General features: G+C 50.5%; 1 protein-coding gene across 1 annotated transcript in view; it reads right to left on the bottom strand.

Annotated features, from left to right (window-relative positions):
- LOC139251755 (nitric oxide synthase 1-like) overlaps positions 1-18,783 on the bottom strand; it is a 207,686-nt gene that overhangs the window by 181,892 nt on the left and 7,011 nt on the right. Inside the window, exons 5-8 of the mRNA XM_070873295.1 lie at positions 13,261-13,352; positions 12,393-12,534; positions 10,534-10,673; positions 6,079-6,253 (exon numbers count right to left, since the gene is read on the bottom strand). Coding sequence (XP_070729396.1) covers positions 6,079-6,253; positions 10,534-10,673; positions 12,393-12,534; positions 13,261-13,352 — 549 coding nt within the window. The remainder of the gene's footprint in view (positions 1-6,078; positions 6,254-10,533; positions 10,674-12,392; positions 12,535-13,260; positions 13,353-18,783) is intronic.

Here is an 18,783-nt window from a genome sequence, read left to right as displayed (position 1 = left end):
TTGAGGATATGGGCAGTGGGTTTGGGTATATGGGGAGTGGGTTTGGGGATATGGCGGATGGGCTTGGGGATATGGTGGATGGATTTGGGGATATGTGGGGTAGGTTTGGGAATATGGGGGTGGGTTTGGGGATATGGGGGGTGGGTTTGGGGATATGGGGGGTGGGTTTAGGGATTTGGGGAGTGGGTTTGGGGATATGGTGGTGGGTTTGGGGATATGGGCGTGGGCTTGGGGATATGGGGGATGGGGATATGGCGGGTGTGTTTGGGGATATGGGGGTGGGTTCGGGGATATGGGGGGTGTGTTTGAGGATATGGGGGAGAGTTGGGGATATGGGGGGGTGGGTTCGGGGATATGGAGGGTGGGTTTGGGGATATGGGGTGTGGGTTTGGGGATATGGGGGGTGGGTTTGGGGATATGGGGTGTGGGTTTGGGGTTATGGAGGATGGGGATATGGGGGGTGAGTTTGGGGATATGGGGGAGTAGGTGTCAGTTTGGGTTTATGTGGGGTGGGTTTGGGGATAAGGGGGAGTACGTGTCGATTTGGGTTTATGTGGGGTGGGTTTGGGGATATGGGAGTGGGTTTGGAGATATGGGTGGCGGATTTGGGGTTATGGGTGTGGGCTTGGGGTTATGGGCGGTGAGGATATGGGGGGTGAGGATATGGGGAGTGAGGATATAGGGAGTGGGTTTGAGGATATGGGGGTGGGTTTGGGGTTATGGGGAGTGGGCTTGGGGATATAGGGTGGTTTGGGGATATGGGGGTGGGTTTAGGGATATGCGGGGTGGGTTTGGGGATATGGGGGGTGCGTTTGGGGATATGGGATGGTGGGGATATGGGAGTGGGTTTGGGAATATGGGGGTTTGTTTGGGAATACGGGTGGATGGGTTTGGAGTTATGGGGTTCGGGATATGGGGACTGGGTTTGGGGATATGGGGGGTGGGGATATGCGGGGTGGGTTTGGGGATATGGGTGTGGATTTGGGGCATGGGGGTGGGTTTGGCGATATGGGGGTGGGATTGGGAAAATCGGGGGTGGGTTTGGGGATATGGGGTGGTTTTGGGGATATGGGGTGAGTTTGGTAACATGGGGTGGGTTTGGGGATATGGGGTGGGTTTGGGGATATGGGGCGTGGGTTTGGGGATATGGGGCGTGGGATTGGGAAAATGGGGGGTGGGTTTGGGGATATGGGGGGTGGGTTGTGGGATATGGGGGGTGGGTTTGGCGATATGGGGGTGGGTTTGGCGATATGGGGGTGGGTTTGGCGATATGGGGGGGTGGGATTGGGAAAATGGGGGGGTGGGATTGGGAAAATGGGGGGGGGGGTTTGGGGATATGGGGGGTGGGTTTGGGGAATTGAGGGGTGGGTTTGGGCATATGGGAGTGGGCTTGGGGATATGGGCGTCGGCTTGGGGTTATGGGGGATGGGGATATGGCGGGTGTGTTTGGGGATATGGAGGTGGGTTTGGGGATTTGGGGGTGGGTTCGGGGATATGGGGGGTGGGTTTGGGGATATGGGGGGGTTGGGGATATGGTGGGTGGGTTCGGGGATATGGGGGGTGGGTTTGGGGATATGGGAAGTGGGTTTGGGGATATGGGGGTGGGTTTGGGGATATGGGGGGTGGGTTTGGGGTTATGGGGGGTGGGTTTGGGGTTATGGGGGATGGGGATATGGGGGGTTAGTTTGGGGATATGGGGGAGTCGGTGTCAGTTTGGGTTTATGTGGGGTGGGTTTGGGGATAAGGGGGAGTAGGTGTCGGTTTGGGTTTATGTGGGGTGGGTTTAGGGATATGGGAGTGGGTTTGGGGATATGGGTTGTGGATTTGAGGATATAGGGAGTGGGTTTGGGGTAATGGGGGTGGGTTTGGGGATATGGGGGTGGGTTTGGGGATATGGGGGTTACGTTTGGTTATATGGGATGGTGGGGATATGGGGGTGTGTTTGTGAATATGGGGGTTTGTTTGGGAATACGGGAGGTGGGTTTGGGGATATGGGGTTCAGGATATGGGGTTTGGGTTTGGGGATATGGGGGGTGGGGATATGGGGGTGGGTTTGGGGATATGGGGATGGGTTTAGGGTTATGCGGTGTGGGTTTGGGGATATGGGGGGTGCGTTTGGGGATATGGGATGGTGGGGATATGGGGGTGGGTTTGGGAATATGGGGGTTTGTTTTGGAATAAGGGGGTGGGTTTGGGGATATGGGGTTCAGGATATAGGGAGTGGGTTTGGGGATATGGGGGGTGAGATATGGGGGTGGGTTTGGGGATATGGGGAGTGGGTTTAGGGATATGGGTTGTGTGTTTGTGGATATAGGGGGTGGGTTTCAGGACATGGGGGGTAGGTTTCTGGATATGAGGGTGGGTTTTGGGATATGGGGCTGGGTTTGGGGATAAAAGGGCTGTGTTTGGTGATAAAAGGGGTGGGATTGGGGATAAAGGGGGTGGGTTTGTGGATATCGGGGGTGGGTTTCGGAATATGTGGGGTGGGAATATGGGAGAGTGTTTGGGGATATCGGGATGGGTTTTGGGATATGGGGGGTGGGTTTTGGGATATGGGGGGGTGGGTTTCGGGATATGGGGCTGTGTTTGGGGATATGGGGAGTGGGTTTGGGGATATGGGGGTTGGGTTTGGGGATATTGGGGGTGAGTTTGAGGATATGGGGGTTGGATTTGTGGTTATGGGGGGGTGGGTTTGGGGATATGGGGGTTGGGTTTGGGGATATGGGGGGGTGGGCTTGGGGATATGGTGGTGGGTTTGAGGATATGGTGGTTGGGTTTGGGGTTATGGGGGGGTGGGTTTGGGGATATGGTGGTTGGGTTTGGGGATATGGAGATGGATTTAGGGTTATGGGGGTGGGTTTGGGGATATGGGGGGTGGATTTGGGGATATGGGGTGTGGGTTTGGGGATATGGGGTTGGATTTTTGGATATGGGGTGTGTGTTTGTGGATATAGGGGGTGGGTTTCAGGATATGAGGGTGGGTTTCGGGATTTGGGGCTGGGTTTGGGGATATGGCAGGTGGGCTTGGGGATATGGCAGGTCGGTTTGGGGATATGGCAGGTGGGTTTGGGGATATGGGGAGTGGGTTTAGGGTTATGGGGAGTGCGTTTGGGGATATGGGGGGGGTGGGGACATGGTGGGTGGGTTTGGGATATGGGGGTTGGGTTTCGGAATATGAGGTTGGGTTTGGGTATATGGGGGGTGGGTTTGGGGATATGGGGGTTGGGTTTCGGGATATGGGGGGTGGGTTTGGGGATATGGGGGATGGGTTTGTGGATATAGGTGGTGGGTTTCGGGATATGGGGCTCGGTTTGGGGATATGGCAGGTGGGTTTGGGGATATGGGGAGTGGGTTTGGGGATATGAGGGTGGGTTTGGGGATATGGGGAGTGGGTTTAGGGATATGGGGTGTGTGTTTGTGGATATAGGGGGTGGGTTTCGGGATATGGGGCTGGGTTTGGGGATAAAGGGGCTGGGTTTGGGTCTAAAAGGAGGTGGGTTTGGGTATAAAAGGGGGTGGGTTTGGGGATATGGGGGCTGGGTTTGGGGATATGGCAGGTGGGTTTGGGGATATGGGGGGGTGGGTTCATGGGGGGTGGGTTTGGGGATATGGGGAGTCGGTTTGGGGATATGGGGGGTGGGTTTGGGGATATGGGATGTGTGTTTGGGGATATGGGGGCTGGGTTTGGGGATATCGAGGTGGGTTTAGGGTTATGGGGGGTGGGTTTGGGGATATGGGGGAGGTGGGGACATGGGTGTGGGTTTGGGGATATGGGGAGTGGGTTTGGGGATATGAGGGTGGGTTTGGGGATATGAGGGTGGGTTTGGGGATATGGGGAGTGGGTTTAGGGATATGGGTTGTGTGTTTGTGGATATAGGGGGTGGGTTTCAGGATATGAGGGTGTGTTTCGGGATATGGGGCTGGGTTTGGGGATAAAGGGGCTGTGTTTGGGGATAAAAGGGGTGGGATTGTGGATAAAGGGGGTGGGTTTGGGGATATGCGGTGTGGGTTTGAGGTTATGTGGGGTTGGGATATGGGGGCTGGGTTTGTGGTTATAGGGGGTGGGTTTTGTGATATTGGGGGTGGGTTTTGGAATATGTGGGTTGGAGATATGGGGGAGTATTTGGGGATATGGGGGTGGGTTTTGGGATATGGGGGGTGGGTTTTGGGATATGGGGGGTGGGTTTTGGGATATGGGGGTGGGTTTTGGGATATGGGGGCTGTGTTTGGGGATATGGGGAGTTGGTTTGGGGATATGGGGGCTGTGTTTGGGGATATGGGGAGTGGGTTTGGGGATATGGGGTTGGATTTTTGGATATGGGGTGTGTGTTTGTGGATATAGGGGGTGGGTTTCAGGATATGAGGGTGGGTTTCGGGATTTGGGGTTGGGTTTGGGGATATGGCAGGTGGGCTTGGGGATATGGCAGGTCGGTTTGGGGATATGGCAGGTGGGTTTGGGGATATGGGGAGTGGGTTTAGGGTTATGGGGAGTGCGTTTGGGGATATGGGGGGGGTGGGGACATGGTGGGTGGGTTTGGGATATGGGGGTTGGGTTTCGGAATATGAGGTTGGGTTTGGGTATATGGGGGGTGGGTTTGGGGATATGGCGGTTGGGTTTCGGGATATGGGGGGTGGGTTTGGGGATATGGGTGTGTGTTTGTGGATATAGGTGGTGGGTTTCGGGATATGGGGCTGGGTTTGGGGATATGGCAGGTGGGTTTGGGGATATGGGGAGTGGGTTTGGGGATATGAGGGTGGGTTTGGGGATATGGGGAGTGGGTTTAGGGATATGGGGTGTGTGTTTGTGGCTATAGGGGGTGGGTTCCGGGATATGGGGCTGGGTTTGGGGATAAAGGGGCTGGGTTTGGGTCTAAAAGGAGGTGGGTTTGGGTATAAAAGGGGGTGGGTTTGGGGATATGGGGGCTGGGTTTGGGGATATGGCAGGTGGGTTTGGGGATATGGGGGAGTGGGTTCATGGGGGGTGGGTTTGGGGATATGGGGAGTCGGTTTGGGGATATGGGGGGTGAGTTTGGGGATATGTAATGTGTGTTTGGGGATATGGGGGCTGGGTTTGGGGATATGGGATGTGAGTTTGGGGATATGGGGGTGGGTTTGGGGATATCGAGGTGGGTTTAGGGTTATGGGGGGTGGGTTTGGGGATATGGGGGAGGTGGGGACATGGGTGTGGGTTTGAGGATATGGGGAGTGGGTTTGGGGATATGAGGGTGGGTTTGGGGATATGGGGAGTGGGTTTAGGGATATGGGTTGTGTGTTTGTGGATATAGGGGGTGGGTTTCAGGATATGAGGGTGTGTTTCGGGATATAGGGCTGGGTTTGGGGATAAAGGGGCTGTGTTTGGGGATAAAAGGGGTGGGATTGTGGATAAAGGGGGTGGGTTTGGGGATATGCGGTGTGGGTTTGAGGTTATGTGGGGTGGGGATATGGGGGCTGGGTTTGTGGTTATAGGGGGTGGGTTTTGGGATATTGGGGGTGGGTTTCGGAATATGTGGGGTGGGGATATGGGGGAGTATTTGGGGATATGGGGGTGGGTTTTGGGATATGGGGGGTGGGTTTTGGGATATGGGGGGTGGATTTTGGGATATGGGGGTGGGTTTTGGGATATGGGGGTGGGTTTTGGGATATGGGGGCTGTGTTTGGGGATATGGGGAGTTGGTTTGGGGATATGGGGGCTGTGTTTGGGGATATGGGGAGTGGGTTTGGGGATATGGGGGGTTGATTTGTGGATATGGGGGGTGGGTTTGGGGATATGGGGGGTGGGCTTGGGGATATGGTGGGTGGGCTTGGGGATATGGTGGTGGGTTTGGGGATATGGTGATGGGTTTGAGGATATGGGGGTTGTGTTTGAGGTTTTGGGGGGGTGGGTTTGGGGATATGGTGGTTGGGTTTGGGGTTATGGGGGGTGGGGATATGGGGGGTGGGATGGTTTGTACAGCTTGTCATTTTCTGTGACCTTTGGATCCAATCCTGCAGCTTTTCGTCGGCCCGGAATGGATGGGCCGTTTGGACCTTTGCATTGTTAGGTCCGTGACTCTGTGATAACGAAAGACAGGTACCTACCTCTAGCAGATCATACCGTGATGAATCGCAGTAATTCCTCACGCCAATTTCGCTGCCCGTGTACCAACCATTGAAGGGCGCGGCTGGGAACTCCAGACCTCCAATTTCAAGCAACATGTTAGCAACGGCCGGGAGTCCATACCATTTTAGATTGAGTTTATTGAACCAGTCATACCTGGCGAGAGAGTGATAATGAAGGTGAACAGTCGGACAACAGGGTGACCGGTCTGAGTCACAGCGACACTGGGCCGACACGAGTCTAACGCATAAAATATACCAAAACTTGATCTGTGTCAGGCCTCCACAATGCTGTGACCTAAATTACACCTACATTGGGCCTAAAATAAACCTACACTTGGTCTGTAGCATGCCGACACAAGCCTTAGATATAAAGTACACCTACGCTAGGCCTCTAAGGGAAAGGTAGCTCAACCGTGGCTAACAAGGGAAATTAAGCATAGTGTTAAATCTCAGGAAGAGGCACATAAATTCGTCAGAAAAAGCAGCAAACCTGAGGACTGGGAGAAATTTAGAATTCAGCAGAGGAGGACAAAGGATTTAATTAGGAGGGGAAAAATAGAGTATGAGAGGAAGCTTGCTGGGAACATAAAAACTGACTGCAAAAGCTTCTATAAATATGTGAAGAAAAAAAGATTAGTGAAGACAAACATAGGTCCCTTGCAGTCAGATTCAGGTGAAGTTATAATAGGGAACAAAGAAATGGCAGACCAGTTGAACAAATACTTTGATTCTGTCTTCACGAAGGAAGATACAAATAACCATCCAGAAATACTAGGGGACCGAGGATCTAGTGAGGAGGAGGAACTGAAGGAAATCCTTATTAGGCGGCAAATTGTGTTAGGGAAATTGATGGGGTTGAAGGCCGATCAATCCCTGGGGCCTGATCGCCTGCATCCCAGAGTACTTAAGGAAGTGGCCCTAGAAATAGTGGATGCATTGGTGATCATTTTCCAACAGTCTATCGACTCTGGATCAGTTCCTATGGAATGGAGGGTAGCTAATGCAACACCACTTTTTAAGGAAGGAGAGAGAGAGAAAATGGGTAATTATAGACCAGTTAGCCTGACATCAGTAGTGAGGAAAATGTTGGAATCAATTATTAAAAATGAAATAGCAGCACATTTGGAAAGCAGTGACAGGATCGGTCCAAGTCAGCATGCATTTATGAAAGGGAAATCATTCTTGACAAATCTTCTATAATTTTTTGAGGATGTAACTAGTAGAGTGGACAAGGGAGATGTGGTGTATTTGGACTTTCAAAAGGCTTTTGACAAGGTCCCACACAAGAGATTGGTGTGCAAAATTAAGGCACATGGTATTGGGGGTAATAAATATACTGACGTGGATAGAGAACTGGTTGGTGGACAGGAAGCAGAGAGTCGGGATCAACGGGTCCTTTTCAGAATGGCAGGCAGTGACTAGTGGGGTGCCGCAGGGCTCAGTGCTGGGACCCCAGCTATTTACAATATACATTAATGATTTTGGTGAAGGAATTGAGTGTAATATCTCCAAGTTTGCAGATGACACTAAGCTGGGTGGTGGTGTGAGCTGTGAGGAGGACGCTAAGAGGCTGCAGGGTGAATTGGACAGGTTAGGTGAGTGGGCAAACGCATGGCAGATGCAGTATAATGTGGATAAATGTGAGGTTATCCACTTTGGTGGCAAAAACATGAAGGCAGAATATTATGTGAATAGCGGCAGATTAGGAAAAGGGGAGATGCAACGAGACCTGGGTGTCATGGTACATCAGTAATTGAAAGCTGGCATGCAGGTACAGCAGGCGCTGAAGAAGGCAAATGGTATGTTGGCCTTCATAGCTAGGGGGTATTGAGTATTGGAGCAGAGAGGTCTTACTACAGTTGTACAGGGCCTTGGTGAGGCCTCACCTGGAATATTGTGTTCAGTTTTGGTCTCATAATCTGAGGAAGGACATTCTTGCTGTTGAGGGTGTGCAGTGAAGGTTCACCAGACTGATTCCCGGGATGGCAGAACTGACATATGAGGAGAGACTGGATCGACTGGGCCTGTATTCATTGGAGTTTAGAAGTATGAGAGGGGATCTCATAGAAACATATAAAATTCTGACGGGATTGGACAGGTTAGATGCAGGAAGAATGTTCCCAATGTTGGGGAAGTCCAGAACCAGGGGACACAGTCTAAGGATAAAGGGTAAGCCATTTAGGACCGAGATGAGGAGAAGCTTCTTCACTCAGAGAGTTGTTAACCTGTGGAATTCCCTACCGCAGAGTGTTGTTGATGCCAGTTCATTGGATATATTCAAGAGGGAGTTAGATGTAGCCCTTATGGCTAAAGGGATCAGGGATATGGAGAAAAAGCAGGTAAGGGGCACTGAGGTGAATGATCAGCCATGATCCTATTGAATGGTGATGCAGACTCGAAGGGCCAAATGGTCTACTCCTGCATGTATTTTCAATGGGCTAAACTTTCTACTAGGTGATAAGGCGCAGAAAAATGGGCCTTGTTCCAGCAATGTGGCACGTATCGCCCGTGCCGATTGCCGGCACAAGGCCCATTTTTTTTGTTGCGATTTTCCACTCAGCTTTCCCCCGGCGATGTCAAATGGCCAATCTGATTTTTCGGTGATCTCACGATTGTCCAAAGAAAATAGAAGTCAAAGGAAAAAAAAGCTTCCCTAGCAACGCTATTCTGCGCATGCGTAGGATTTTTGTTTGAGGTTGATTTTCTTTGCCGCGTTTTGAGAGGTCAGGGGTTATCACACATGCTCAGAAGCACAGGGAGGATCAGAGAGAGAGCGAGAGCGAGAGAGAAAGAAAGAGAGAGGCTTTTGGGTTCGGTAGATTGTATCTTGGAATTTAAAGTAAAATTAACAAATTTGAGAGATCTACAATTTTTTTAAAATTTAAAATACTTATAAATACTTATAAGCATAATTATATATTTGTCAACAGTATTTAATTGCTGAAATACTGCTATATAAATAAAAAGCATCAATGGAGGGAGAAAATGAGAGGAGAAGGGCCAAGCCCTTCAGCGAGGAGGCCAATGAGGCCCTCGTAAATATCATGAGCACGAGGTGGGAGGACTTGACACAGGGTGGGCATGGGAAACCTCCACCCCGTGCATATAGACGAATATGGGCTGAGATTGCCGACGTGGTCGTGTCGGCATCCAACGAAGCACGCAAATCTGACCAGTGCCGCAAAAGATGGAACATCCTGCTGGCAACAGCCAGAGTAAGTTGACATTTATATTTAAAATCGTCCATATCTATTATTTAATGATGTATGGAAATTTTAATTAGAATCTTCAATGTCATTTTGTTATATTCTAACTTAATTAAATTATGAATAAATTTATGAACCCTAACATTGAGTTGAATCTTTGTCTCCGTCCATTACTCTGCCACCTCTTCGATTGGTCCTTTCAGTAACCAGCGTGTGAGCAGTTGCAATTAAAGGCACGGAAAGCATAGGCCCCATATCACTATCAAAAATTACTAATTTTAATAATCTCTCAAGTCTATATAAACACTGTACTCTGCACTCTCTACGCTGTATACCAGTCAGTTTGATAAGCCCCAACAATATCAGTGAATAACTTCACCATGTAAAAGCTATTTACAAAATAATTTCAATACATAAAACCTATTTACCAAAAATAACTTGATAATACCTCTTTAAATTCCTTGTTCCAATATTCTGAGTACAATTATCTTTAAATTTACTCTCTAAATAACTCACAACTAATCCTCCCCCCTTCCTCCAAAGTTCAAAATAGCGTCCGTAGTGCCCATTTCCTTCTCTTTGGCCCAGTAAAAGCAACTATTTCTCAGCACTCTTTTGGGCCTTGCATCGGCCCAGCGAAGTGCATGCTAGGTGCCGAAACTTGGGGTAGGCCTGGTGTGGGCGATCAAAGTGGAAACTTAGGCACCTGTTTTTCCGGCAATGTATTGGGCCTAGTTTCCACTTTTTGCTCAAAATAGGCGATAGTGGTCCGTTTTGGGCAATAGATGGGCCATAGATGGGCGATGTGAAGTGAAAAGTCTAGCCCTATGTTTCTATGTTACTACCAGGCTCAGGCCTAAAACACATCTACATTGAGCCTACACCTGACTCCAGGTCTGGATCACCACTGCTACCCCAGGCCTCAATTGCAACTGGAACAGGCCGACAACAATCTCGCAGCTCGAGCTTCAGCGCGTGTAGGCTGAGGTGTTCATCAGCTTTAAAGCCTGAATCATGCCTCGGCTCAGCTGACCTAAGCCGCTGTACGAGTCTGGCCTCCAGGCTTCAGTCTCACCAATGCTGGGCCTCTCCCAGCCGACAGGCCTCATGTCCATTGGCTCCAGGTGGGCCCTCGATCCGAGCTGTCTACGTGGACAAGGCTTGGAGCAGCGGGCACCGAGGGACAGCGGGAGATTCGCATGGGCAGAGCAGCGGGGTCCGCACTTACTGTGGGTGTCGAATGGAGACTTCCAGGATCAGTTCGGGTGGGATTTCGAAGAGTTCGGGGTCATCGCCGTTGGCCTGTAACACTAAGGGCAGCACCGTGAATCGGCTCCTCTCGGGCTTCCAGCCCAGCTGCAGGCAAATCTGGGGACAGATCATACAAGAGAGGGCAGTGAGACAACAGGCAACACTGCTGAGCTACAGTACAAAGCAGCTCACCTAACGCCCTGCTGCACTTCATACCTGAGCAGCCCCAGATCTCACTGACCATCCTGTCTCGGCCTAGCCCTGCGCATCCCACCTAATGTCACTTTGTTGCAAACTGTTGCAATCCACTAACAATTCACGAAAAAATCAATCAGCGGGCAAAAAAAACGCAAATTAATCAATGCATGGTTTTGGTTAAATGGAGGTCGTGTCTGACAAATTAAACGACACTGGCCCCTGCTCTCAACCCCATTCCCACTCACTCTGGAACCTGCTCTAGGCCCCATTCCCACTCACTCTGGAACCTGCTCTAGGCCCCATTCCCACTCACTCTGGGCCCTGCTCTAGGCCCCATTTCCACTCACTCTGGAACCTGCTCTAGGCCCCATTCCCACTCACTCTGGGCCCTGCTCTTGACCCCATTCCCACTCACTCTGAAACCTGCTATAGGCCCCATTCCCACTCACTCTGAAACCTGCTATAGGCCCCATTCCCACTCACTCTGGGCCCTGCTCTCAACCCCATTCCCACTCAATCTGAGCCCTGCTCTTGGCCCCATTCCCACTCACTCTGTAACCTGCTCTAGGCCCCATTCCCACTCACTCTGGGCTGCCCAAGACCCCATACCCACTCACTCTGGGCCCTGCTCTAGGCCACATTCCCACTCACTCTGGGCCCTGCTCTTGACCCCATTCCCACTCACTCTGAAACCTGCTATAGGCCCCATTCCCACTCACTCTGGGCCCTGCTCTCAACCCCATTCCCACTCAATCTGGGCCCTGCTCTTGGCCCCATTCCCACTCACTCTGTAACCTGCTCTAGGCCCCATTCCCACTCACTCTGGGCTCTGTTCTCGACCCCATTCCCACTCACTCTGGGCCCTGCTCGCAACCCCATTCCCACTCACTCTGGAACCTGCTCTCGGTCCCATTCCCACTCACTCTGGAACCTGCTCTAGGCCCCATTCCCACTCACTTTGGGCCCTGCTCTGGGCACCATTCCCACTCACTCTGGGCCCTGCTCTTGACCCCTTTCCCACTCACTCTGGAACCTGCTCTAGGTCCCATTCCCACTCAATCTGGAACCTGCTCTAGGCCCCATTCCCACTCACTCTGGAATCTGCTCTAGGCCCCATTCCCACTCACTCTGGAACCTGCTCTAGGCCCCATTCCCACTCACTCTGGGCTGCCCAAGACCCCATACCCACTCACTCTGGGCCCTGCTCTAGGCCACATTCCCACTCACTCTGGGCCTGCCCAAGACTCCATTCCCACTCACTCTGGAACCTGCTCTCGGCCCCATTTCCACTCACTCTGGAACCTGCTCTAGGCCAAACTCCCACTCACTCTGGGCCCTGCTCTCGACCCCATTCCCACTCACTCTGGAACCTGCTCAAGACCCCATTGCCACTCACTCTGGGCCTTGCTCTAGGCCCCATACCCACTCACTCTAGCCCTGCTCTAGGCCCCATACCCACTCAATCTGGCACTGCTCTAGGCCCCATACCCACTTACTCTGGGCCTGCCCAAGACCCGATATGAATGTACACTGGGAGACTGAAATTGCCCATCATTTGACGCACGGTTTCAGCATTTTAGAAACATGTGTGTCGATGTGGCTTTGGATGTACAGGAAGCGATGTTCGAAGGCCAGTACCTCAGTGAATTCGACAGTAGAACGGTCCCCCACCACTGTGCCATCTTCCTGAGTGAACCCCGCATAGTGAATGAATTGACTGTTCCACAAACGGTAGTCACTCTTCATCTCTGACCTCTGAGGGAAGATTGTAATGGCAGATCTACAAGAGAGAGTTAAATGTAGACTACATGAGCAAACAGCATGGGCAGCATGAAGGGAGCTCCATATTGTACCTGCCCCGGGAGCATTTGATGCTGACACTGGGTATGAAGTGGGGGTACACTGTCATGGTAATGTAGAGGGAGCTCCGTATTGTACCTGCCCCTGGAGCGCTCGATGCTGACACCAGGTATAAAGTGGGGGTACACTGTCAGGGTAATGTAGAGGGAGCGCCGTATTGTACCTGCCCCTGGAGCACTTGATGCTGACACCAGGTATAAAGTGGGGGTACACTGTCAGGGTAATGTAGAGGGAGCTCTGTATTGTACCTGCCCCAGGAGCGCTCGATGCTGACACCAGGTATAAAGTGGGGGTACACTGTCAGGGTAATGTAGAGGGAGCTCCGTATTGTACCTGCCCCAGGAGCGCTCGATGCTGACACCAGGTATAAAGTGGGGGTACACTGTCAGGGTAATGTAGAGGGAGCTCTGTATTGTACCTGCCCCTCGAGCACTTGATGCTGACACTGGGTATGAAGTGGGGGCACACTGTCAGGGTAATGTAGAGGGAGCTCCGTATTGTACCTGCTCCTGGAGCACTTGATGCTGACACTGGGTATAAAGTGGGGGTACACTGTCAGGGTAATGTAGAGGGAGCTCTGTATTGTACCTGCCTCAGGAGCGCTCGATGCTGACACTGGGTAATGTAGAGGGAGCTCTCTCATTACCTGATATTCCCCTTGTTGGTTGAATACTTGATGTGATTACAGATATGGTTGAACATTTCCTCGACCGTACTGCAGTCCCGAGCATCAAAGAACTGTCAGCAGAGAATAAAAACTCTGATTAATCTCAATAACAATGAGAGCAAGAGATAGAAAAACAGAGAGAGAGAGAGAGAGAGAGAGAGAGACAGAGAGAGTGAAAGACAGAGAGAAAGAGACACAGAAAGAGGGAAAGTGGGAGAGAAAGAGAGACAGAGAAAGACAGGGAGAGAGAGGGACAGGGTTATATAGAGAGAAACATAGAAACATAGCAAATAGGTGCAGGAGTAGGCCATTCGGCTCTTTGAGCCTGCACCACCATTCAAGAAGATCATGGCTGATCATTCACCTCAGTACCCCTTTCCTGCGTTCTCTCCATACCCCTTGATCCCTTTAGCCATAAGGGTCACATCTAACTCCCTTTTGAATATATCTAACGAACTGGCCTCAACAACTTTCTGTGGTAGAGAATTCCACAGGTTCACAATTCTCTGAGTGAAGAAGTTTTTCCTCTGCTCAGTTCTAAATGGCATACCCCTTATCCTTAGACTGTGACCTCTGGTTCTGGACTTCCCCAACATTGGGAACATTCTTCCTGCATCTAACCTGTCCAATCCCATCAGAATTTTATATGTTTCTATGAGATCCTCTCTCATTCTTCTAAGAGAGACAAGGAGTCATAGAGAGAGATAGAGAGAGAAAAGGAGAGAGAGATAGGGAGAGGGACACTGAAAGAGAGAGAGATACAGAGAGAGAAACAGAGAGAGACAGAGATTAAGAGAGGCAGAGAATTAAATCGAGAGAAAGAGAGACAGAGAATCCGAGAGAGAGAGAGACAATGAGAGACGGAGACAGAGAGAGAGATACAAAGAGAGAGACAGAGATAGGAAGACAGAGAGATAAGTATTATTTAAGAAAGGAGTGAGAGAGAAACCAGGAAATTATTGGCCTGTTTTTCTAACAACTGTTGTGGGGAAGTTATTACAATCTAAAATTAAGGACAGAGTGACTGAGCACTTAGAGAAATATGAGATGATTAGAGAGAGCCAATATGGGTTTGCTCATGTCTCTTGAATCTAATTGAATTTTTTGCGGAACTAAAGTAGCCAATGGGGTAATGCCAACGGATGGAGTTTGTATGGACTTCCAGAAGGCATTCAATAAAGTTCCACATAAGAGACTGTTAGTTCAAATTAACGCTCAGGAAATTGAAGGCATTATTAACCTGGTTATGAGATTGGTTAGGCAGTGGAAGACAAAGGGCTAATGCGTATAGACTCGAATTAGGGGGAAAGGACTAGTGGTGTCCAACATGGATCTGTAAAGTGGCCTCAGCTATTCATTAGGACCGAGATGAGGAGAAACCTCTTCACCCAGAGAGTGGTGAACCTGTGGAATTCTCTACCACAGAAAGTTGTTGAGGCCAATTCACTAAATATATTCAAAAAGGAGTTAGATGAAGTCCTTACTACTAGGGGGATCAAGGGGTATGGCGAGAAAGCAGGAATGGGATACTGAAGTTGCATGTTCAGCCATTAACTCATTGAATGGCGGTGCAGGCTCGAAGGCCCGAATGGCCTACTCCTGCACCTATTTTCTATGTTTCTATGGCCCCAAGTTTCCACATGATTTGCTCCTGATTTTTAGGAGCAACTGGTGTAGAACGGATTATCTTAGAAATCGGAATTCTCGTCATTTAGTTTGCTCCAGTTCTAGTCAGTTAGAACAGTTTCACTTTGGAACAGAATTTTTTTTTCAAAAGGGGGCGTGTCCGTCCACTTACGCCTGATTTCAAAGTTTCATGAGTGAAAACTTACTCCAAACGAACTTAGAATGGAGTAAGTGAAGATTTTTGTACGCTTGAAAAAACCTTGTCTACACATTAAAAAATCAGGCGCAGGTTACAAATTAGGCGTCGGGAACGAGGGGGGGGGGGGGGGTGGGGAGGGAAGTCATTAAATTCTACAACAAATCCTTAGTTATACTTATACAAATATTATACAAATAAATCCAACCTGAATAAAAATTTATAAGCAAAGAAAAGATTATATAAACCATGTTCCTACCTGTGTGAAAGGCAGCGGTTTGCCGTCGGGACCGAAGGCTGAACGGGCCGGGCCCGAGTCTTCGGGCAGGGCCCGTCCCCAGCACCAGATTTACAGGTAGGTGGCGTTGGGTCGGGTCGGGGAGGGAGGGAGGTTTGGGTCGGCGGCGGGGGGGGGGGGGGGCGGAGGGGAGGGAGAGGGAGAGAGGGAGGAGGGAAGGAGGGAGAGAAGGAGAGAAGGAGAGAGGGAGAGAAGGAGAGGGAGAGGTCGGGGAGGGGGAGGTCGGGGAGGGGGAAGTCGGGAGGGGGAGGTCGGGAGGGGGAGGTCAGGTCGGATCCAGTCCGGGGGCAGGGGCGGGGGCGGGAGTAGAGTCGGGTTGAGTCGGGGGGGGGAGGGAGCGGGAGCGGCAGTGGCAGATGGGTCGAGTCGGGTCCGGTCCGGGGGGCGGGGGGGGGGGAAGCAGGAGCGGGAGTGGGAGTCGGGAGGAAGCAGGAGCTGGGTGTGGGAGGAGCCTTATTCACGCAGCCCCAGTGAGGCCATTGGGCCAGGGCTAGGGGCTGCGTGCTTCGGGCCCCTCCCACACAGTTTTGGGCGCCTGGAGCTACTGCACTTGCGTGCCGACTGTAGCGTGCATGTGCAGAGGTCCCCGCACTGTTTTCAGCGCAGGGACCTGGCTCCGCCCCCCCCCCACAGCTCGTGCTGCGCCGCGTCGAGGGTCAGAGGACCTGCAGGGAGGTGGAGAATACGGAGGGTTTTTTTATGTGCACTTCGTGGCTCGAAAAACGGGCGTCCAGGTCAGGACTGCGCCGTTCTATGCGCGGCTCGAAACTTGGGCCCTATGTTTCTGTTATATTTGTATTGAATTAGATAACACAATGGCCCAGAAATCCCGACCTCCCCAAGTCGGTACGGAGTGTGTACGGGGCGTGTACGGAGTGTGTACGGGGCGTGTACAGGGTGTGTACGGAGCGTGTACAGGGCGTGTACGGGGCGTGTACGGGGCGTTACGGAGCGTGTATGGGGTGTGTACGGGGCATGTATGGGGCGTGTACAGACCTGGGAAGGCATGGCAAAAGCTGGTTTTCAGCGCACAATGCGCATGCACTGAAAACCGGCTTTTCCGATCTGTCAAGCTGGAGCCTGACAGATCTTCCGCATATCGGGAGCGAGGACATTTGCAGGGGCAAGGTTGCGGGATTTACCCATATCTTGCCCGGCAAATGTCCTCAAAACTCTTTTGTCTGTTAAAAGCAGGTGTATATTTGACTGCTACAGGCGTAAGAGTTTTAAAACACACAAAAACATTGTAAAATAAAACTTTATGAACACATTTTAATGTTAAAAACCCTGCCCATTAAGGTAAGTTTATTTTAAACCATAATTAAAAAAACATTTTAGAAAATTGGAAAAAAAAATATTTTTTTATAAGACATAAATAACTTTAATTTAAATTAATGTTAAATATGTGGTGTATTTTTTCTACATTTTATTAGTGTTGGGGGGGGTTGGTGTTTCTCAATCATAATAATGAGAACTCCTATTTACGTTGTTCCCATTATTATGAATGAGAAAATACTGCACCTGGATTGGCTGCCCAGAGCCATGTGACGGAGCGGCGAGAGACTGTGGAGGGATGTGATCGGGGCCCAGTGGAGGCGTGAGTTCGGGGCCGGGGCCCAGGGGCAGCACGGGCCCAGCCCACACTGCGATATGTGTAGGCACTGGGTCCGTGCAGCAGAACTGGTCTCCAGTCGTCTTGGGTAACCCTTGCCACTGGACCAAGACCTCGCTCTGTCAAGTCCGTGTGGTGGCTGGTGTACAACGGCCACCACAAGTTAAAAAAATCCACGCACAGGCATCTTCCACCCTTCAACATGTAGTTCGGGACCTGGAATATTAGGTCCTTCATTGAAACACCTGTGAACTCATCCCTTTTTGGCGTGGAAGCAAGTCATCCTCTTCTCGAGGGACCGCCTATGGTGATGGTCTGTAGACTACACCTATTAGTGTGATCGATCCTTTATTATCTTTTATCTCTATCCACATGGATTCTATTTCTGTCTTACTGATAGCTGCGTCACTTTTTCTACTGCCATTATGTTATTTCGAATAAGTACTGCTCCTCCACCTCCCCTTTTCCCTCTGTCTTTTCTAAATATATTGTACCCTGCAATGTTTAATTATCAATCCTGTAGCCTTATCTCAGTAATCGAGTTGATGGAGGTATTTAGGATTTTGAATGGGTGCACAGGGAGAAACTTTTCCCACTGGGGTGGGGGGAGCGGAGAGACTAGGACATCCTTAAAATCAAAGTTAACTCTGTTTCTCTCCACACCCTTTGCTGCCTGACCTGCTGAGTGTTTCCAGCATTTTCTGTTTTTATTTCGAATTTCCCGATTCCCCAGTATTTTGTTTTTTCATTCAGGAGAGAAGTTCGGAAACACTTCTTCACACAAAGGGCGGTAGAAGTGCGGAACCCCACACAAAAAGCAGTAGATGCTCGCTCAATGAATAGTTTTAATTCCGAGATCGATATTTTTGCAAAACAAGGGTACTAAGGGATAGGAAGCCAGGGCAGGTGGATGGTGTTATGTATGCAACCCCAGGCAACCTGTATAATATCGCCAACAGAGGGCTTACCTGTTGGAGTCTCAAGGGATCCCAGCATCCCAGGAGGGAAGTAAAGGTGGAAACTGCAGAGGCTCTGACCACAATCTTACAATCTTCCTCAGATATGATAGTGGTGCCAGAGGACTGGAGAGTTGCAAATGTTACACCCTTGATCAAAAAGGGGAGAAACCCAGCAAACACAGGCCGGTCAGCCCAACGTCAGTGATAGGGGATCATTAGGGACAATCATCCAGGAAAAAATACATTGGCATTTGTAAAAGTACGGGCAGTAACAAAGTCTGCACGTAATTATTACAGGCAAATAGTGTTAGCAACCAGAGGACACAGATTTAAGCTGATTGGCAACAGAACCAGAGGCCACACGAGGAACATTTTTTACACAGCGAGTTGTCATCTGGAATGCACTGCCTGAAAGGTCGGTAGAGGCAGATTCAATCGCGGCTTTCAAAAGATAATTGGAAAAATACTTGAAGGAAAAGATTAACAGAGCTATGGGGAAAGAGCGGGAGAGTGGGAGTAATTGGATAGCTCACTCAAAGAGCCGGCACAGGCTGGAGGGGCAAAATGGTGTGCTTTTGTTATTATGTTCCTATGAGAGAGAGAGCAAGACTGAGAGAAAGAGGGAGAGTGGGAGACACAGAGAGAGGGAGAGACTGAGAGAGATACATAGATAGACAGAGAGGTACAGAGATAGAGAGAGAAACAGTGACAGAGCAAAAGAGAGGCAGAGAGAGAGACAGAAAGAGACAGACACAAAGAGAGATAGATAGAGAGAAAACGAGAGAGAGGAAGAGAGAGAGAGAGATGCAGA

The sequence above is a fragment of the Pristiophorus japonicus genome, unplaced genomic scaffold, assembly GCF_044704955.1.
Source record: "Pristiophorus japonicus isolate sPriJap1 unplaced genomic scaffold, sPriJap1.hap1 HAP1_SCAFFOLD_441, whole genome shotgun sequence".
Taxonomy (NCBI): Eukaryota; Metazoa; Chordata; class Chondrichthyes; family Pristiophoridae; genus Pristiophorus; species Pristiophorus japonicus.
Note: the sequence above shows the minus strand (reverse complement) of the source record. Positions and strands in the feature narration are given on the sequence as shown.